This window comes from Cyprinodon tularosa, unplaced genomic scaffold, assembly GCF_016077235.1.
Source record: "Cyprinodon tularosa strain WSP-4 unplaced genomic scaffold, ASM1607723v1 ctg57, whole genome shotgun sequence".
In the NCBI taxonomy this organism is placed as follows: Eukaryota; Metazoa; Chordata; class Actinopteri; order Cyprinodontiformes; family Cyprinodontidae; genus Cyprinodon; species Cyprinodon tularosa.
Genome location: NW_024039307.1, coordinates 1,369,337 through 1,391,206, shown reverse-complemented (window position 1 = coordinate 1,391,206; position 21,870 = coordinate 1,369,337). Strand labels below are relative to the sequence as shown.

The 21,870-nt window shown below is 40.2% G+C and overlaps 2 protein-coding genes across 3 annotated transcripts in view; both read left to right on the top strand.

The window, feature by feature from the left end:
* Positions 1-558: 558 nt before the first annotated feature.
* eno1a (enolase 1a, (alpha)) lies at positions 559-9,763 on the top strand. Of its 2 annotated transcripts, none has more exons than XM_038305977.1 (12): positions 559-687; positions 2,553-2,648; positions 4,803-4,898; positions 5,349-5,407; positions 5,704-5,773; positions 7,701-7,834; positions 7,940-8,162; positions 8,317-8,514; positions 8,647-8,848; positions 8,937-9,045; positions 9,117-9,175; positions 9,253-9,763. In XM_038305977.1, exons 2-12 carry the CDS (start codon positions 2,564-2,566, stop codon positions 9,314-9,316), a joined length of 1,299 nt encoding a protein of 432 aa, XP_038161905.1. In that variant the 5' UTR covers positions 559-687; positions 2,553-2,563; the 3' UTR covers positions 9,317-9,763. The 2 variants fall into 2 exon arrangements, with proteins under 2 accessions (XP_038161905.1, XP_038161906.1); XM_038305978.1 differs by lacking the exon at positions 5,349-5,407 and adding an exon at positions 5,038-5,096.
* A 1,791-nt stretch (positions 9,764-11,554) lies between these two features.
* rerea (arginine-glutamic acid dipeptide (RE) repeats a) overlaps positions 11,555-21,870 on the top strand; it is a 167,964-nt gene continuing 157,648 nt past the window's right edge. Inside the window, exon 1 of the mRNA XM_038305947.1 lies at positions 11,555-11,860. The gene's annotated coding sequence lies outside the window, so the exon portion shown is untranslated. The remainder of the gene's footprint in view (positions 11,861-21,870) is intronic.

Genomic DNA, 21,870 nt, shown 5'->3' with positions numbered 1-21,870 from the left:
GGATTTTGACTGGGCGAAGCCAATGTCAATCAACATTCCATCCAATCGAAATTTTTATATGCAGTTGTGCATCTCCTCAGTCACTATAGCGTTGTCACTTCACGCTCGCCTGTTGCTGTTTATCTACCGGGTGTACAGTAGCTGGCTCTCGGGGGCCCCCCAGCGGCTCGGGGCTCCAAGCAGTTGCTTGGTTTGCCTGTTGACAAGGTGCGCCTCTGCTGATGTGCCTGTATTCATATGTGAGCAAACAACAGTGATGTGATGATTCTATGCCACTTTTCTTTTCTCCTTAAGATATGTACCTTTATTTTGTACAAATTGTGTGGCAAAACTCACTGCCCGTCTGACCCTCCTTGGTGCCTGTGGGTATTAACTGAGGATTGATCTATTATTTGAATTTGACAAACAATATATGCCAAAATCATTAAAAACTCCTAGATTTCCTTGAAATGTTAAACCGTTTGAGTGTAGTGTGATTACATGCTAATGTGGCCTGCCGTAGCCCCTGACGGCGAACGTGCTTCCTCCCTCGCGCTGCTCTGCGTGGTGATTCGGTTCCAGCCAATCAGATTGCGCCTTTCCTGACTCCGTCCACTTATCATCAGGCTCTCAGCGTCACGAGCGTCTTCTCTGCTTGCCCGCCCGAGAGACACAGCACCCTCATTGCACACAGTTAGGCCAGAAAAGGTAACTTTATCCGCGTTTTTTTACCCTTTTCTTAAAAACAGAAGGTGGGCTTATTTAGCGCGTATGCTCATACATGTTTTGTATTAATTTTAAAACTTAATAATTTTCGCAAAATCCTGTACATAATTTATTTTATCCTCGCCGGCCTTGTCAGAGGCTTGTCCTTGGGTTAGCTAACTCCTGAACGGTTACCTGTCTTCCCTGCTCCAACAGTTTATTTTTCTTTCTTTTCAGTTAGTTTTATGTCTTGCAGGATGCAGCAGCTCGTGGCCCATCGTCTATTTTTAAAAGCAGGCCCGTCAGCTGTAGGGATATCACTCTCCATTTAGAGAGCTGGGTGTGTGGAGGGGTGTCGGGTTGCGTGGTCCACCTTGTAGCCAGTTTTCCTGCTCATTTTGTTAGAAAAGGATCGTTTAATTCAGCAATGGAGGATGTGTGGAGAACCTGATAGTATCACTAGTTATATTACTGTTTGAAGGCTGCAGGGGCGGAGGTGTGTGAAGGAAAATTACCGTGTTGCAGCAAGTCTACACAGGCTCAAACGTCTGCTTTAGGCAATGTCAATTTCCATCAATGGGTTTTCTTCCCCATATTTCTATACAGCTATAGATTTAGCCAGTAAAGTGATGGATATTTGGGGGTCTTAAATGTATACCCATAAAACAATTTCATCCTTTTTTGTTAGTTTTGCTGAATATATCAGGTGCCTCATCATTTATCCAAAGATGGCCTTTTTTCCAGGCAAAGTCTATATATTTTAAAGAAATTAACAAGCTCTCTCACTTTGACCAATCTTCCTGTATATTTTCCTGATGAGCATGGTGTGTAAAAGGGAAACATGCTGCAGGGTTTAGTAGAGCTTGTAGTTTTAATCCAACTGCACACATGAGGTTAAAGGCTTTTGCTTGGATGCATTTTATGACTGGGAAAAACTGAATTTTGTTTAACAGGCTAGTTGAATAAAAATGTTTCTTTCTCTTATCCCAAAAGACAACGTATATTGTATATAATTGAAAATATTTTTATCTCAAACGGGTTATACATGTACAAGAGAGCTGAAAATCAGTTCTTTATTTAAAGAAGTGGAGTACCTGTGTCCTGCATGTTTATTTGCAGCAACACACCTGGCTTGTATGAATGAGTGATTAAGGAGCTCCTGCAGCACTTGTTGGTTACTGAGGCTAGGTGATTGTTTGAATCAGGTGTGTGTCTAGAACATGTATCAGTTACACTAGTCTCTGGTTATCTATCCTCAACATACTTGGATTTTTCAGTTGTATATAGTGGCTATAATTCCACACAGGCTTTTAATGGTTGCCTCTGCTGTTGGTTTTAATGTGGCTGCAAACTATGGATTTGGTTTGCATAGAGTGCTAATCAATGGAACGCTGCAGGCATCATGGCCAGACACTCCAGCTCTCTGCTGCTGAAACTGGAAGAGATTATGGTGCCACTCAGCTCTGCAGTCCATATCACTTAACAAAAGGAGACCAAACAATTCCCTTATGCCAGGTCACGTTCCCATTGTTAACATGTTTATATTCAATTGCTGCAGTAGAGAACATTTGTGCAAGAATTTTGCAATTTTTTTGTTTGACTACCCACTCAAACAAAAAATGTTGCAGTGAAGCCACACCTCTTAGACTAAAGCATAATGTGTGGCCTGACTGCATCAGTCGGGGGTGAACAGGTTGTATGCTTAAGAACATTCATCTGTAGTTCTCTGGGATTTTTTTTTCCCTTGAGTTTTTTAGGTTTTTGTTTCTTGCCAAGTCATTGTTTACTCCTCAGCCAGAGACTGCAGTGTAGCCTGTCTCCTTCAGGGCTGCATTATATTAATGAGCCTTTGCTTTGTACTCTAACAGAATAAGAAACCATGTCTATCCTGAAGATCCACGCCCGTGAGATTTTTGACTCCCGTGGCAATCCCACTGTGGAAGTTGACCTGTACACGAAGAAAGGTATGTTGTCCCTTTTCTAAAGCTATAATATAATTTTTTTTTTTTTTGACCTTTTCGAGGTGATTCTTCAGGCGTGCAAGATTTTTTTCAGTCTGGCTGAGTTTCAGCCTCATTGTGTGTCCTACAAACTGTAGTATACAGGGGTCATGATGGATGAGCAGCCTCCCTATCAGGAATCGTAATGTCGGAAGATTAAACATGTTTCAAATTCAGTCGTAAGGTTTTTGTGGAAAAATCCTGCTGTTGAAGGAGAGCTATGAGCCGATTTACCAGAAACCTCGAGCACTGCCCATGTGCAACCAAGGAGGTTCTTCCCGATTGACAAGTCTGACCAGCGCCATCTCTCAGCGCTGGGTCCGACATACGTTTTTTAGACGTACAGTGTGAGTAGGTAGATCGCATCAGAGCGTCAGGCCGCACCGTGGGCTTTAAAATTTTTAACTCTGCGGCTTCTTCGTAGTTTGAGTTGTAGCTGAGTGCAACTATTAAAAAAAATCGCACAGTGTACGCCTGGCTATAATGTGAAGCTTCTCTATGGCGTTTCCTTCATCCAGACCTCAAATTATTAAGCTGTTTAATATGTAGATGATAAAACACAACAATTTAAATGTATCTTACATCAACTTTGGCAGACAAAGTTCAAACCTGTATTCTGTATCCCTCCCTGATGGCACAGTGAGATCAGAACCATTTAGTCAGATAAAATGATCGTTTAAAAATGTCTCCTGTGATTGACTGCAAGCATACTTTGTTAATATACTTTCAAGAAACCCAGAGTCCAGTCAAAAGCTGTGCTTTTGATATGAAACGTTCATCAATCGATCTGCTTTCTTCAAGAGCTTCTCCATAAATGCATCAGCCAATGTCATGTTCTTTGTAGGGATCCTTAACTAAAAAAGACAAACTGGAATCTGTGCTTAAATGCATAAATGGGTAAAAAAAAAAAAACTTGAAATATTTTTTTATTCCATTTTGGGTACGTTTTATTGTAATCTCAGAAAACCAAAAACCTTTATTGTCTCAGATGTTGGATCAATTAATCTGTTAAAAATCCGACTTTATTGGCTTCACTCTGTTTAGCCATTTTATGTTCAACCTTTAAAGTTTTCCCACATTTAACTGAAGCTTATATCACTTTATCTAAGCAAGTGGTGGTCTTTCTACCTTATTTTACTTTTTATATTAATGGGTTTTTTCCAAGTTCAGACAAAGGAAGTTACTCAGTCTCTAATGTCCTGAGAATGTTAATGAAGCAACCTGAATGATCACTGACATGGAAGAGGATCAGACTGGCCTAAAAAAGCAGCCAGACTTCTCTACAGCGATCTATTGATCGGTTTAGTATGGCTGTCTAGTTTTGTTTACAGTAAATCTCCTTTATTTGCTATTTTGACAGAATTCCTTTTTAGTCCAGCAACAGAGAGTGTCTGCACTCTACAGCATCCAGTCTGTTATAATAAACAGGCGCTTTGTCTCCTGTTGGACAGTCATACTCTGATCTTTATCATCAGCTTGTTGAACAATTTGCATAAAATCAATATTTTATTTAGCAGTTCAGAAACATTTGCAGTTAGGAAAGTTTTTTTTTAGCCCGTTTGCCCTCATATTTAGCAAATAAAGTCAGAAAGCACTTTATTCATGGCCTGATGTGGCCTGATGTGCTGTAGTCACTGCTCCCTGATCAGTGCAGGTTCATTTCCAGCTGCAGATTTGTTGGCCTGTACCAGAGCGCCTAGATGGCAGCTGGGTCCTGTTGTCCTAAGCACTAAATCCCCTCAGATTCTACAGTCTCTGCTGCTCCACTGAGCAGAATGAATAGTGCTTTTTTTTTTATTCCAGACTCATTCACTTCTGACTCGGCTGGGCTTGTGTGGGCAGGACTTGACATCCTGCCACAGATTTACTGCACATGCTCAGTCCATGGTTTTTTTTTTTTCTCATTCGGTTACATCATCGCGTTCTGCAGCTCAATTTCCTTGCTGTGGATTTCATTCCCTTTGGGCTGAAGGAAACAAATATCTGTACTCTATGAATGTTTCCCTGTAAAACGTAAGGAAGCAGCATGTCCTGGTGAAAAGTTATTTAAAAGCTGCTTTGGCTGTTTTGTGCATGAGCAAAAGTTTGTAAAACTAAACTTTTTTTTTTTTTTTTAAGGTCTCTTCAGGGCTGCAGTTCCCAGTGGTGCTTCCACAGGCATCTATGAGGCCCTCGAGCTCCGTGACAATGACAAAACCCGCTACATGGGCAAAGGTAAAGTATCCTGTTTAGTTGCTTTAAACTGTGGCCACTTCCATCCTTCTGCAACCTTTCAACACTTCTACAAACTCTACCCTATTTCTTCATCTTGTTTTTTTCTTTTCAATTTCCCCATTTCTGTTCTTCCTGTTAGGAGTCAAAAGAGCTGTTAAATATATAAATGAGTTCTTGGCCCCTGCATTATGTAACCAGGTAAATAAAGAGAAAATAAGGGTGACTCTGTCAGCACTGCACAGCAGCATGGAGAATGAGTTTGTACCTGGAGACTAATGTTGGTCAGGCACTAACAGATGTCCACAGATCTAAAATGTAGATTAAACTGCTAAATGAGTGGCTGTTTAAATCATTTACCTGTGTGAAACCAGGCGCTCTGTGTTCATCTGTGTGGCCTGCGTTGCATGGTCCTCTCCTGTCCGTCAGTCATGGTCTGCTTGTCCCTTGCAGGTGTCTCTAAAGCTGTTGAGCATATCAATAAAACTATTGCACCTGCACTGGTCAGCAAGGTAGGACCATTCATTGTTTGACTAATTTGTGTGCTGATTTCAGTTGTTTTAGTTTAACTCTAGTAAAAAAAAAACCTAACAGAAAATACTTTAACAGCAATGGTAGAGATGACTAACACTGCAGCATTTCTGTTTAAAATGTTTTAGAGCTGACCTTTGTGTTTAAAATGCTATTACTGCAGTATAATTCTCAGATGTCTGCACAACTTTATAGATCAATAACGTTAACAAGTGAAACAAGTTGAATTTCAGTGTCTTTGGTCCAACTTGACCTGTCCCCCCCCCTCTGAATCTAGAGTGTGAATGTTGTGGAGCAGGAGAAGATCGACAAGCTGATGCTGGACATGGATGGAACAGAAAACAAGTGTAAGATGCTGCTTTAAAACTGATTCCCAACATTTTTAAAGCCAGTTTTTTTTTTTTTTCTCTAATAATCCCAGAGGGAAATCACTTCTCTGCATTTATCCCATCCCCTTGGGGAGCAGTGGGCTGCCATTGTGCGGCGTCCGGGGAGCAGTGTGGGGTTAAGGGTCTTGCTCAGGGACCCAGAGTGGCAGTCTGTGGCAGGGGGGGGGATCAAACTCACAATCTCAGGATTCAAAGCCCTATGCCATAACCACTAGGCTGCCACTCCCCCGTGAGTGGTCTCATGGTATTTGACATAGCTGTTGCATAAAAAAAAAAACCTTGGGCGCCTGTGAGGTTAAGCTGTGTGTGGAGCTCATGAAGGCTTAAACTGATCAGAACAGCCCACATTCATTAAAGTTTGGCGTTTGCAAAGTCAATCTGACTGGTCAAATGGAAAACTACATCAGTGACCTTCTGGGATGAAAACTAAAAAGTAAAATGGCAGCCAAGATTGGAGCCAGATATTAAGGGAATCATTTCTCTGAACCTTCATGTCATCCAGACTCAATATACTTTACACATCACAATTTAATTTTTACCTTAGTTTTGACCTCCAAGATTGTTCAGAAGAGGATTAGGGCCACTGAAAAAAAAGTTAACTGATTTTTTTTTAATTTTATTTCAGTTTAATATGGGGAAAAAAGTCAGAATTCTGACTTTATTTTGTCGCAATTCTGACTTTATTTTGTCGCAATTCTGACTTTATTTTGTCGCAATTCTGTTACATGTTAGCTTTAGAGACTAGCTCTCTTGTTTTAATGAGGGGACCCCTCAGGCAAGTAAAGTCACCTAATTCCATCATTTTCCACCAATGTGTTACTGGCCCTCCCAAACAACTCACATCTTTGTAGGAGAAGCTGAGTGCTCCCACATCTCTTCCTTCATGGTGCCCATCTACATTAAGATCCAAAATTCTGAGATTAAAGTCAGAATTCTGACATTATTCCCCATGTTAAACTGAAATAAAATTTAAAATCTGTTAACTTTTTTTTCTTTAGTGGCCCTAATCCTCTGCTGTAAAGATGTAATAATTGCAGAACAAATTAAATGTATTGCTATAAATGCCAAAACTTGCCATAATTTGTCATAAGCAGCCAGTTTGAGACATTGTGGGTTAAAAGTAGGCAAACAAATTGCTCTAACTCTAATGTACAGAAGCAGCTTTTAGTGTTGTAGTCAGGAGCTGTTTCAGTGCTAGCATCAAATAATGGTTCATTTTCCATCCTTGGTGAGTTTTGTTGCCAGTGTTGCTTTTATTTCACGGTAAACATTTGTTTAGGGCCACAATGATCTGATCAACAAAAAGTACAGTTTGTCTTTTATTATTTTATTGTAAAAGAGGAAATCCTGCTTTTAAATTGCTGAATGTTATAATAGTTCAATAAGATATATTCCTTACAACCAGATGCAGCTTTAACTTTAATTTAGAGTTGTCGGCTTAACATGAATAATCCTCATCCTTTACCCTGGCTGTACAGATTTAATTTCCAAGAATAGAGGAAAGGCTTCACAAAAACAGAACCCTAAATTATTGGAAACCTGGACTAGATTGTTTTGGTTTAGTAGTTTATCCTCACATTCCACATCCCAGCTGGAGATCATACCATAAATGTACAGAAACTGTAAAGGTTGTAAATAACTATGCACTTGTATCTAAAACCCAACAACTGGATTTTAAATTTCTAATGTTAACATGTTGTACGCCTGATGAACAATAGTCTACAATTTAGCCTAAATTAAACTGCAGTAAATGAATCAAACTAATTAAAATGCAGTGATTTTACATGAAGTAGGAACCAGTGTCATTGGTGGTTAATAAGGTTGATAATCGTATTTATCTTGAAGCAATACAGCGTACTGATTATACCTGTCTTCCCTTCCTCAGCTAAGTTCGGTGCTAACGCCATCCTGGGCGTCTCCCTGGCTGTGTGCAAGGCTGGTGCAGCAGAGAAGGGTGTCCCCCTCTACCGCCACATCGCTGACCTGGCAGGAAACCCTGAAGTCATCCTCCCTGTGCCTGTAAGTATCATGGAAGCTGTCCTCAAAGGACTGGTGCCCTTTGGCCAAAAAAACATTTCATCCAGTCATTACACTTGATCCTGATTCCTTTCTGCTAATCTTTAGGCTTTCAACGTCATCAACGGCGGCTCCCATGCTGGAAACAAACTGGCCATGCAGGAGTTCATGATCCTGCCTGTTGGCGCCAGCAGCTTCAAGGACGCCATGCGGATCGGTGCCGAGGTCTACCACAACCTGAAGAATGTGATCAAGGAGAAATACGGCAAGGATGCCACCAACGTTGGAGATGAGGGTGGCTTCGCCCCCAACATCCTGGAAAACAAAGAAGGTGAGTGAAATGAAGTCGCTTAACCCTGCATCAGGGTTGTAGTCTTTGAAATGAAGGTCTTGCTTTCATCTCGCTGGGATTCTGTGGCTGACCACTCTATGAGCAGCTCACAGACCCTAAATGTGTTTTACTTAAGTATATTGCTTTTAATCAGCTCTGGAGCTGCTGAAGAACGCCATCGCCAAGGCCGGCTACACTGACAAGATCGTCATCGGCATGGATGTGGCTGCCTCAGAGTTCTACAAGGGAGGAAAGTACGACCTGGACTTCAAGTCTCCAGATGACCCCAGCCGTTACATCACCCCCGACCAACTGGCTGACCTCTACAGGGGCTTCGTCAAGGATTACCCTGGTGAGTTTTTAATACTTTTAAGGGATAGATGATGTAGATTATGCAACTGGGCCAGAATATTGACTCATTCAATATTTTGATCTAACCGAGGTTCTCCCTGAGGTATTAATCAAATGCTTACCTTTCTCACAGTTGTTTCCATCGAGGACCCCTTTGACCAGGATGACTGGGAGGCATGGACCAAATTCACAGCCAGCACCAACATCCAGGTGGTGGGCGACGATCTCACTGTCACCAACCCCAAACGTATTTCCAAGGGTGTGGCTGAAAAAGCCTGCAACTGCCTGCTGCTGAAGGTCAATCAGATCGGCTCGGTCACAGAGTCCCTGCAGGCGTGAGTATCCATAACACTGCAGGACTGTTGACAAAATTCAAAGCAGTAAACAGAGTTTAAGCAGACTGAAATGTTTCCTTTGTTTTAGCTGCAAGATGGCCCAGACCAATGGCTGGGGGGTGATGGTAAGCCACCGCTCCGGAGAGACTGAGGACACTTTCATCGCTGACCTGGTTGTTGGCCTCTGCACTGGACAGGTAATCGCCTTTTTATAAACACTCTAAACGGTTTTTACTTTTAGATCTAATGTATCTTGTACTTGTTGCAGATCAAGACTGGTGCACCTTGCCGATCTGAGCGTTTGGCCAAGTACAACCAGCTCCTGAGGTGAGTCTTCTGCACAGTCTGCTTAATAAAGGGAAAATATATGAATTTCAGACTTAATGGTGATAACTGTCCCTCAGGATTGAGGAGGAGCTCGGTGACAAGGCCCGCTTTGCTGGCAAGAACTTCAGGCACCCCATCTGAGACGGGTCAACTTCCTCTGGGCCACTGCGTGTTCATTGCTCATAAATAATCCCCCACACATGTACGCCACGCTAGATCGCCTGCTCTATATGGAGTGAAGATGGAAAAGACACCTCTATAACCCAAGGTCCAAGTCTGTAGTCTGTGGCGTTGAGAAGCGGCACTGTGTCCCAGTGCAGCCATATGGCTCAGCTCATCTGCTAACTCTGCTTTAGCTCCTGAATAGTGTTGGTCCTCGTGTTTTGTGTCTGTTACTGTGTGAAATTTCTTTAAGCTTCCTGTGAGTTGTAGTGATTGTGGTCCTCAGATTATTTGAGCAACTAACTTTAGTAGGGTTCAGCCTGAAGCAGTGGTAAGAGTTCTGTATGTGCAATGTGTTGCCTAAAGGTCTTGTGTTGCTGTAAGCACTGGCAGAAATATGTAATAAATAATATAGTTTCAAAACTTTTTGGTTTGCATTTGTCCTTTTAAAAAAATGTCCTTATTAGAATATTATGCACACTTGCAAAGAATCAAAGGGTTTTTTTTTATTCCTTGGTTAGTTCTCAACTTTAAGCTAAAGGAGGTAGACTCTTTGACTCAAGATGTTGACTCCATTTCTCCCTCCCCTGGGAGAAGGAATTTGAAAGCTCTGAGCCTTGCCAAGATAAATGGTCTATTCACTAGTGACCTCTGAGGGGTTCCAGCTGGATTTGTGCCACACAAATTAAACTGAAGGCCTTTATGTACTGGTCTATTTAAAAAAAAAAAGGTGTAAAACGGATCCGAATCTGTAACGGATTTAATCAAAACTGGTCTTTAAACAAACTTCACCTTATAGTGGATAAGGAGACTTGCAACCAAACTTAAACTGTCTTTGGTAGTTTAATGGATGTTTGGCGCCATCTTGTGCTCGATGGACAGCGGTGCACTTTCCAGACGCCACTGCGGGACATTTTAAGGTTATCTTGTAAAGCCAAACAGTGTCTTGTATTGTGAATTAGTCCTATGTATAACTTTCAACACTTTGTCATCTGAGCATGTCACCTACAGAGGGCTTTCTCCATATCTATATCAAATTGTAGGTTTTGTATTCCATTAACATTAAAAGAATAGTCGTCAGTAAAACTCACAACATGCACATAGGTAAGCCATATGGCTCTATATATGCACAAGGTTGTAATGGGTTCAAGAAGTGCATTCTGCATCTACCTTTGTGGTATTTGGCCGAATCGGTAAATTCTAAGTTATATTTTTCACCCCCACCATTAAGCATTATTGATAACATCTGCATTTACTAGTGAACATCTAAATCAGGAAAGTGCAATGCATTGTTGGACGCAAGAATGGAATGTTACTTGAAGGGTCCCCTTACATTACGATGAATAGTGATGCACCACAGGGCCCAAATCAGGTTATAACATTTCTGAATTATTGGTTGGTTCTTTATTTTGCTGTTATTGCCGTCAATTATGTAAATTAGACTTTTCATTTATTTGCACTTGAGCTAACACTACTTTCTGTTTATTGCTTCAAATCCAAATGAATTGCAAAATGGGTAAAAGAGCACAAGTATGAGCACTTTAAAAAGGTTATAGTTGATACTGAGAAACTGAGTAAAAATTTATTTATGAAAACAGAATTCTGCGTAGACAGTACAATGGACACATTAAAAGCAGCTAAGACCCATTTTTTAATATCAGTCATTTGTAGTTTTTTGTGTAATAAGCTGTTTTGATTTCAAATATTTTCACTTCTCAGTTGATCTAAATGTCATTTTTAATAACTACAGTTTTTTTTTCTGGGATCTGGGTTTTTAATTTGCAGTAATCTTATAACATTCTGATCCTCCCTCCCTTTTTCTTTTATATACCTTTATGCTTTTATTGGCTTATTTGTGTTTCCTCTACGTCTAGACAACTGAACTTCCCCACTGTGGGATGACAAATATCTATACTTTTTTAAATTTTAAGCGTATCACTCAAAGTTTAACAGTTTTTCCCTTTATACCACATTTGTTTTATTTTGATTTATTTTAAATAAAAAATAAAAAATATATATCTTTTTGGGGTGTTTATATTTTAATCTCCCCTGCACACCTAATAAATAATGAATTCATGATGACAGAATTGATGCCTCCAGGACTACTATTGAGCGTGGCGTTTCCGGCTTTGACCAGTAGGTGGCGGTATTTCACCGGTTGAGCTTTGAGAACTCACCCCCCGCTTCTCCTCCTCTAACTGCTCTCACCCCAAGATGAAGAAGGATGCTGTCATGCTGAGTACCTCTCATACACACCAGTCTGAGCATCCCGGCAACGATTACTCCCTCTGTATTCTCATAGTCCATCATTTATGACAGCATTATACCAAAAGCCGCTTGCTTAGTTCCAGCTACATAAGAAAAAGACACACAGGTGGCACTGCAGCTGTTGTACTACTACTGTTGTAGTGGCGACACTTGGCTAACTAACGTTGGCTAATTGCCCCTGCTGCTGCTGCTATTGTTTGTTGTTGCAGTCTCTCATCAAACAAATCACAGATGTTGTAGAGCAAGCTGTTTAAGGTAAGTGCAATGAGCTGCAATCAGCTTCTTCTTTTCACATTTGATATACAGCAGTGAATAATGATAAAAATGACAAATGTGAGGAAATAGTTTGGGAACGCTGGGCTGTTAACGCACATTCTTGTTTGGTAGCTGCTGGGCTCATTTGTTTGCCCCTGACTGTTGCTGGTTACCGTGAACCTAATGTTAGCGGCTAGTGACTAGCACTGATTGGGAATGCCAACTGGGTGCCGTCTAATGCATGGAAACACACGGCTCTTTTACAGCGGTTAGCTTGGAGTACGTGCAAAACACGCAACGTAACATTATAGTTTTATTTAATTTCTGTTAGATAAGGCTTAATCAGTAATAATGCACATTAGAAGCATTTCTACACGCGAAGCTCAGCTTGTGTGTGGTGTGTATTCCAGGAAGTAGACGTAGCCCCAACAAGCTATTGTCATTAGCTCCAGGAGACGTTAGCCAGCAAAGCTAACTTACAGTCTTTGTGTGTTTGCCTTAATTATTGTTGTGTTGCTCGTAGTTTGTGGTTATTTGAGATGACAGCACGACCTGTTTTTAAACCACACGAATGCAGGTTGGCTGCAAAATCTTGCTGAGTTGTGGAAACAGAAAGGAGAAACTTGAATATGTTTATGTTGATAAAATTGGACATCAAATATAGCAGCATTACTTCTGAACTACTCGAAACATTAACGGTTAATCTAGATATGCAATCTCCTGTTGTTATATTTGCATGGTTATCTATGCTTTTAGTGAATGTTTGGCTGATTTAAGGATAAGTGAAGTAATGCAAGTTTAAAACTAGTAAACAAAAATAGTTTTATATGAGTGGTTAAGAAAGATGTGCCACTTTTTTAATGTTTGTTTTTTGCTTTTGTTTTGGGATTTTTCCAGTTTTCTTTCCCACATAGAAAGCTCTGATAAACAAAACTTTAAAAGGGAGGGAAATATTTGTTTAATTTTCAACTGTAAAGCTGTTATCCAGTTGGCTTGGAGAATCAGATTTAAGGATTACAGAGTCTGCATTTCCTCACTTGTAATCATTATGCCGGATTCAAGGAACGAAGTGGACATCCTGACAGGATTTGACTTTTAAACTACCTTCCTGCTTCATCTAATCAAGTAGCTTACAAAAGGAAAGTTTCTGTGCAGTGCTGCTGCACCTCTCTGAGCATCTAAACAATCCCTGGCAACGGTTCAGGTCTGTTAGTAATGGCATGCTGGATACAGCAGAGACAGTAGAAAATGAAACTTCATACACACTTGTGGTTTATAATGTCTTGTTGTTCGGTCGCTGGGTTTGTCATGGTTATTACGTAATCATCTGTGGGGATGTTTTTGTGCTGACTCCAGATATTTGTGCCTAAAGCTTGAGAATTGTGTCTTGTAACCTTTCTAAACTCTTAAGAGCCGCTCCAAAACAAGTTGAATCCGTTTAAAGTTTCCTGACTATAATGTATTATACTCGTTTCGGTGCCCCTTTACCAATAGTGCATAAATAAAAAAATTTCTAGGTTTTCTTAGGGGTACTGTTTTGAGTTTAGCTGTACACTGATATTGATGATATTGAGGTTTGTGATTCATCATATTGTTTCAGTTTTACAGAAACTGCAACAATTTGCCTTGATTATAGCAACAAACTTGAGGCTACCCACAATACTACCTTCTTTCTACTATGTTATATATATATATTAGTGGTATACAACGACTTGAGTAGAGACATAAATGATTAAAATTGGTCATCTAGAGGGAACTTTTATATAAAATTAAGCATAATGGGTTTAAACGTAGCAGACACGTCACTCATTATGTCTTTTTAGCCTTAAAAAGTCTACTTTTGATCCCTAAAGCATCTTATTTCAGATGCTTGGTGGTTTGTAATTCAGTCTGGCAATGTTTAGTGGCTGTGATTTAGGTTTTCTCTCCCTACTATTTAGAGTATAAACTTGCTGTGTTGAGGTACAGAGATCTGCCATTACAGACTGTATGTTGATTACCAGTTCAGCACCACTCTGACTGAAAACCACCTTAATGGGTGGGTTTTGGAACAGCTCAAATTCCTTTGGGTTTTTTTTTTTTGTGGAGGATCACTCAAGAATGGCTCGAACTTTTAACAGCCTTTTGTTTGCTGTTGTCGTTCCACTCGAGGTTCTGTTCCTCGGTATGTCTTGCATTTATTTATTTATTTTTCTCTCTTGAGTAGAAAAAAAATCGCATATCCGATGACACACCCTGCCTATCGGGGGTGTAATCCGGTTGGGATGCTTTTGGAGCAGAGTCATGATAAGTGAAGTGTAATAAACCTGCCATTTTTCTTCATTGACTATATGTTTGAGTAATGGGAGCAAGCTGTGAGTAATATGTGGCAAAGGCCAGACAATGATGAGGAAAATCCCTTTTTTTTTTCTTTGATTTTTCTTTCCCCTTGTGCTGCGACACCTCTTTGTTGGATGACGTGTCAATGCACGCACTCTGGAATTCATTATTACCGTGTTGCACACAAATGGCAGCTTGTTGTTTTCACCTATTACTATGAGAAATAGTTTCACCTCAAAACCCCTGTTTTTCTCTGACAGCTCACTCCTGTACTGTCCAAGCCTTGTGGCGTTCCACAATGCATGGCGTTGAGGTAATCTTTAAATGCAGAGCTGCTGTATGTTGTTTCAAAGGGGAGGTGATTAGGGTTGATTTATTATTTTATTCAACGTGGTTCGGTTGCTGGGAGATCTAGGTAAGCAGTGAAACAGATGTTGTCAAGAGCCTACAAAGGAATAAACCAGCTAGATGTGAATCCATGTGTTTAAATGAGGAGGCGTACTTGTAGCAAAGACGACGCAATAGACGAGGGGAAAAAAAAAGAGGAAGGCAACTAGATTTTCCTTTGTGGTGTTCAATATCTGTTTCATTGCAAGATATCTGGCTTTTACACAGAAAATTAATGCCCTTAACAAAGGAGCAATGTTCGCTCAAAGACCTCTTGATGGGCAATTCAAGTGCTGTATATTCATTAAAAATAACAATCTGTCAGCACTTACTGACAGCACGCACAACAAGCCAAGCTCTCTTTATTCTCCTCCGAAGATGTTTTTCAGTTCCCGTGCCAAGAGCAGGGTAATTGGCTGTAGCAAAGCCGTGCATGTGTTGTTTTAAGATATTGGACTGACACGCACAGGGCACACTGGCAGAAATGAGGCGAGCAACCCCCCCTCCCCTCCTCTTCCTCTCTCTCTTCCCTTCGTTCTCCTCCCGGCCACCCCCCCTCAGCATGTCAGAGAAAGGGAAGACTAGATGCGTTTTGTGTTGTTTGACAGCTTCCCTTCACCTCTCATAAGAGGAGATCCAAAGCACGCCGCATCTTCTCTCATCTTTGTTTGATTCGGGGCCTAGCTCTGCAGCTGCAACAATTGTGCCAAGGAGATGGTATCGGCAAGAGCCGTTCGTGTTAACAATTGTGAACTGTCTTACTGCCTGCCACTGCTGGTATTTGATGTACTAGATGTGATCAAATCTGTTTTTCTGCGAGTGTCGGCCTCATCTTCATCTCACAAATGGCATCTGAATCCTGCCGGCTGGATTGGCATGCATACATCCTAACTAATAAGGCACCAGTTTTTTCTGTTCCTGAGGCTGTCTGCATATTTTCTGTGTTGTATTTAGGGTTTTGCAAGAGACCACAGTCTAATCTCCTCTCTGCTGTGTGTACCTATGCGGGTGATACAATGGTGAGTGTGGAAACCGCGAGTGGAGGCTTGGCTAACAGTTTAGCTGTGAAGAAATGCACGATGGCAAGGGTCATGGGCCTAGACACCCAGGGTTCCATCTCTCCCTTAGATTCCTCCTACATTTTGTAACAAAGCACACTGCCCTGTTTTCTCCACTATTGGATGTTAATGTTTGTTCACCTATTCTTTATATGCATTGCCTTTTGAACTGCGTGCAGTAATATCACTTGTGACAAACCCACAGATCTTCCCTGTGGATCTGGTCTGTATTTTAGAGCTTCCATCATTCTTGACCTTTTAAGCATCCTGGAAGCCAATATATTTGTCAAGTGTGAACATTAAGCTGCATCGAGCGGGCAAAATATCCTATAAGCTTGCAAAATCCAAATTTCAGGGACTCACAAGCAGTGCACTCTGATGGCACAGTTGGAGGGATACAATCTTTGAGGAAACAGTGTTCCAGTTTTCTGCCTGTGCATATTCGTATTCTCTATTTACATCATATGGCCACAACCACCACTGTTACAATCATAATGACAAAAACCCTGTTTTTCCTGATTTTTTGATATTTTGCACATATAGCTAGCATTAACACATCTTGGCTAATAAATACTAACGATCAGGAAGCAAATGATACGCTTGATGTTGTGTACATTTAATCAAGAAATGGTCAAAGTGGGACATTTTGTACGTGCTTCGTACAAACAAAACAAAGCAGGAAATATACAATTGTTGATGTGACGAGTTCATGTTTGTATTGCAAAAGTGGTCATCAGCCTACTAGAAATTGTGTCCAAGAATGATAAACCAGGCTTGCTAAAGTCCACAGCCCTCTTTCTAATATCTTGTCTGATTTATTTTTTGGATTTTTTTCTTTTTTTCTTTTATGTTTTCAAAGACAGAAGTGTGACAGTTTTATTAAGGTTGATTCTGGTATTATTTTGACATCAGTCTAACTGTTCCCTGATATATGCAGATGATATTTTAGGGACAATTCTCTAAAATATGATTTCCTTTTTCTTCATTTACATGATTTGATTAAAAAATCAAACAAAACTAGGGCTGCAGCTGTCATCATTTTAGTGATCTAATAAGTTATTCCCTTTTTTCAATGAATAGATTACAAAGAAATACTTCTAGTAAATTAATTACTCTAAATATACAAGCATAAAAAACAATTATCTCAAATTTTAATAGATTATAAATGGCCAAATCCTCTTAAAATATCCAATAGACAGACATATTGATATAATTATGTATGAAGAATGAATACCTTTAATTTCAAATGGAAAATGTTTACATGGTTTAATTATTTAGCAAATGGCATGCTTTAAAGCTTATTTTCCAGCAATCAAGGTAATGAACCGATAACCAAATTAGTTATTCTATTGATCAATTAGATGAATCGTTTCAGCTGTAAACAAAATATTATAAATTTCTAGCAAGTGGCTATGCATGCGCTCCACATGATGTCATGCACCCGTGAATCAGCCAGCGCCTACAAACATCGACGATACAAAATAAAAATGTTTATATTGGCCAAAAATATCAGCCAACCAATGTATCGGTCTAGTGCTTTTATTTATAAAAAATATTGTTGAAACAGCCTATCAGAAGCTTGCAAGGCCGTGACATCATCATTTTTAAATCATAACCTCAGTATTGCTACTTTGAACTACTAAAAATCCTTTTAGTAAGCTGACCTAAAATACTCAAAGTTTTTTCCTTTTAATAATATCTAAAATAAAAATGTATTACATGATGTATGTTGAGAAGCTTAACATAAGATTCGGGTCATAACCCAGTTTTTTTTTTTCTTTTAGTGCAAGAGAGCCTATTAATAGCTCTGTCACTGACGGTGCAAAAAAGAAAAAAAAAAAGCATAAATTGTCAAAAACAGGAGCCAGCAATTCAGCATCTCAGTTAGTGAGGAAAATGAAATGGTGTAGGATCAGCTGGCTGGCCCCCAAGGAGAAGGAGAGAAGGGTTGTGGGCTGGGGGGAGTGTGTGAGGTAGGAGCACTGCTTGGCTGCTGTGTGTGTGTGTGTGTGTGTGTGTGTGTGTGTGTGTGTCAGTCCTGATTAGGTAAGAGATTGCCTCATGTAATGACACTGCATGGGGCTGGTGGTGCAGAAACACAAACAATACATACCAGTGTTCCACTGCACACACACCCTGCAGCTGCCTGCTTCAAGATGTTTTTATAGACATATGCACTATCCCTGGAATACTTCCACACGTTTAAAGGTTTACTAAGAGACGCACAGAAATACACCCTTATTCTGCCAAATAGCCCCTTTTCTGGGCCCTCTTTTCCTGTGTAGTACAGATAAAAGGTGGAGGTGATTAAAGGAAAGGAGCACAATACAGCGCACATTTTTCTATCAGCGCTCATTGTTAGTATTTTTCTGCAAGCACACGAGGCTGAATGGGCTACATAACCTCCCAAACCTCCCGCTGTTAGTTTAACCTTCAGCAGGAACATGTGATATTTGGTTCCTGTTTGGACCTGTAACATTTTTATTCTTTACCCTAGTTTTGACCTAGTGGACACCCAAAATCGTCTGCGTAGATTAAATTTAGGGACAAAAAACAAAGTTGTGTTTAAATCATGCATGGCTTTTTTTTCTAAATTGAAAAATTTAAAACTTGTGGCAGGAGTTTGTAATCACAACTACTTTTTCCTTCCTGGAATTACAGCTACAAGCAGCGTGCGTCTGCCAGCTTTTTGCAAAGGAGTGACAGACATTCTTTGGAGCTTTAAAGGAAAGAATTCTTGAACTTCAATTTAGATGAATAGAATTTATGTCTAAACTTTGGATGGGTAATGGATTTGACTCCATATCACTAAAGGTACGGCTTCTTTGTACATTTGCTTTGTCGCTTCAACTGATTTGGATTCAGATTTTTCTTTCCTAAAACATTTTTTAAAACCATGTATCACTTCCTTCCACTTAACAGTTGTCCTCTGTGTTTATTTTTCACAGGAAAACCCTAACACTTTGTGACCAAAGTGACCTTAATTAGCAAATTTGAATGATACAGTCGATTGAATTGATTATTTCATAGAGTGGGTTATCAATAGCAGGAGTGTGTTTTGTCGAGCATTAGTAAAAGTGTTTGTTCAGGCTTCTAGTGTTGTGTTTAATGGAGAAAAACAAGGTTAGATCATCTGAAAATATGCTGGCTATGCTTTAGAGTCTCTATGACTAGTTTGGTTGATATACTGATTAGGGCTGCAACTAACGATTATTTTAAAAATCAATGAATCGGACGATTATTTTTTCGATTAATCGATGAATCGGACAAAAAATATTTTTTATATTAACCTCTTTATTCCAAAATAAACATTTTAGACAGAACAAACAAGCACACAAGTACAGGTTTCTCATTAACTGTACTGGTGCAATATGAAAAATAAACGTTTGTGTTAAAACTACGCAAACTCACATGAGAAATGTAGCTGTACATCCACAAAATATAGGGTACTTTGTTTCATAAAGCGCAAAAAAAGACATTTTTGTTTTTAAAGCCCCTAAGGGGTTCAAACAATAGGCCCCCCCATTTCAACAAATGAGTTTTTTTAGACTAGAAGAGTTCTGCCTTTTAAGACAGGAAAGTATAGCAGTTAAAGTTGCTGCTTGAGAAAATACTGAACCATAGAGATAAAAATAGCCCTGTGATTCAAATTATAAATTGTATTTGGAATAAAAATGAGAGAACTAGGGGTGCTAAAACACACATCCTCCAAAGACAGATATTTACATGGGAATGTGGCAGATAATTAATTGACATATTACTGATCTTGCTGGATTTTATTCTGCTTTACTTCCATAAATTGCAGGATCTTCTTTACTTTAACTTTGCCAGAAGATTTAAACTTTAAAAGCCTTGCCCTCATAATTTGCAAGTTAATTTATTTATAAAGAAAATATAAACGCTGCTTAAGCTAATTCAAATGAAATTAAAGGTAAAATAAGTAGCCAACCTTATCACTGTCTGTAACCTACTAACACGGTAAGGAAAGCATCAGATGAGCTACCTGAGAAACTAACGTTACGTTTCCCCACTTTAAAACCAAACAAACATGGTGCTTCCGTGCCATGTTAATTTCTTTTGAAAAAAGTTGCATGTTACGACTTTTTTCGCTTTACAAAGCGCAGGCTATTTTAATTATTGTGATCAATTTGCGCCGTCAATCCCGGTGCATGCGCGCTTCATTTGCAGTCTGGACGCTGAGGCTGACTGCAGCGCTGAGAGGGACTCCTGCGGGAAAACGCGGTTGGGGTGGGGAAGGCGCCCCACGGCAGAGTAGGAACGATACATGCTTTCACGTAAGAGTCTCCAAAAGCCGCCAGTGACACCGAAAAAAGTCGCCAGATTTGTCGCTAGAACGCTTTTTTGAAAAATAGTCGCTGGAGGGGTCTGAAAAGTCGCTGAGTTGGCAACACTGCACCTGCGGCGCTGACTCGCTCTGCCTTTTTTTTTTTCTTCCTCTATCAGTCCAGAGGCAGTGATGACGGCGCGGCGGATGACGCAATAATCGCGCGACACAACTAATCGATGATGAAATTCGTTGCCAACGCTTTTAAAAGTCGATTTTTATCGATTTTATCGATTCGTTGTTGCAGCCCTAATACTGATGTTTTGAGTGCACACATGATGCTGTGTTTGGAGTCTGTGTCTGACGGTTTATTGGAAGTATGAGGACAGACAGTGAGTGCTCTGTGTTAATGTTGTCAGAAAAAAAAGGCCTGGTGACATTGTGACTGCCTGTTCACAAGGTGCTTCCGGTAAAGCGTGTCCTTGATCGTCCTTGCAGGGTTAGACGACCCTATAGAGAGCGCTGAGGCTTCAGCTTGGGCGCTGGATACTCGCATCGGATCAACTGAGTTTAAAGATGGACGTCTTGTCTTTTGCACCTGGGTGCCAGGAGCCGGCGCAGAGAAAATGAGTTCTGAGGATTGGGTTTAGATTTGCCACTGTAGCACTTCCTCTCTGATACACTCCAGCTACCATCAGGGAAAGGTTGTCAGAGATGGAGAGAGAGAGAGCGAGCGAGCAAGTGGAGGAGGGAGAAAACAGCGAAGCACAGCAGTGCTATCTAATAGATCAATTTGTAATAAATCTGTTGCCTCGAGCTGTTGTTGTTCGCTTCTACTCACTAAAAGGTGTCTGCGTTTCTCAGGCAAGAAAATGCTTGTCAGGCTGGGCATACAGTGCTCTCACTGAATGAGACGCGCCTAAAGCACAGTAAATCGTTTACACTGAGCTCGGTTTACATAGGTCGAACACATTGCTCTCTTATCAGCACGTTCCATTGGTCAAAAAGAGGCCAGAGGACCAATCGATACGACTGAACGCTGAAATCAGGAAGTAATACTCCCCTCACATTAAATTTCCTCCACTATCCAATATGAACCATTAATCATGATGAAAGAGCAATTGATTGAGCGATCAGTCAAGCCTGGTGAATTTATTTCACCAGGAATCCTGCTGCTTTGTGGTAATCTGCTGAAGTAGCGCTGGGTTTCTTTTTCCAAGGAAAGTGGCAGATTTCAAATGGTCCAATTATTATGACAGCGGTTTGATCTTTAAGGTAACAGAGAAGCAGCCTTCAGTCAAAACCACAAGGGAGCCCTCCTGCTCCTCCTCCACTAGCAGCCATATGGACCGTACTAATTGTGTTTTACGCCAACCATTTTCCCCGATGCATCGGGGGACTTGTGCGAGCGCTGTAGCTATAATGTCACCAGCAGTGGGCTGGCTCATGAAAGAAACATTAGCAAGCAAGATGAGATGACAGGAAGGCAATATACTGCAAGGCAACACAATTATTGATTTTATTCAAATGAAAACTGCGGCTCTCTGAGCTGAATCTGTGAACTGTTGTCTTTAAAGCGTGATTTCTTGCACCTATTGTTTGGATCAGTTTGTTCTCATACATAAGGCATTATCCTATCACTTCATTAGAGGACTTTGTCTTAAAATCCCTAAAAAAAACCTTACTTTAAGCATTGAGGATCATTTTCACTGTACACTGACTTGGGGTTTTATATTGTATTTTTTTCTTTTTTTGTGATTTTCTTTTTCGTACAGATTCAGTTAATAAATAAGGAAAAACATACCTTTTTGTTTAGTTTTTTACCTGCTTATCACTGTTTAGAGCTGGTTTAGAAATAATTGAGCCGGCTGATTAATTAGCCACTAGTACTCCTCTTCTATAAAACCTTTGCTTTTTAAATTTTTCTCACAGCAGAGAACAGGTTTGGATGTTGAATGTAA

Excerpts from the sequence above, each read along its gene's own strand:
- eno1a (XM_038305977.1), top strand. The coding sequence starts at position 2,564 with ATGTCTATCCTGAAGATCCACGCCCGTGAGATTTTTGACTCCCGTGGC. Across the intron at positions 2,649-4,802 it reads TGACCTGTACACGAAGAAAG|GTCTCTTCAGGGCTGCAGTT; the intron begins GTATGTTGTCCC and ends TTTTTTTTTAAG. Across the intron at positions 9,176-9,252 it reads AAGTACAACCAGCTCCTGAG|GATTGAGGAGGAGCTCGGTG; the intron begins GTGAGTCTTCTG and ends ACTGTCCCTCAG.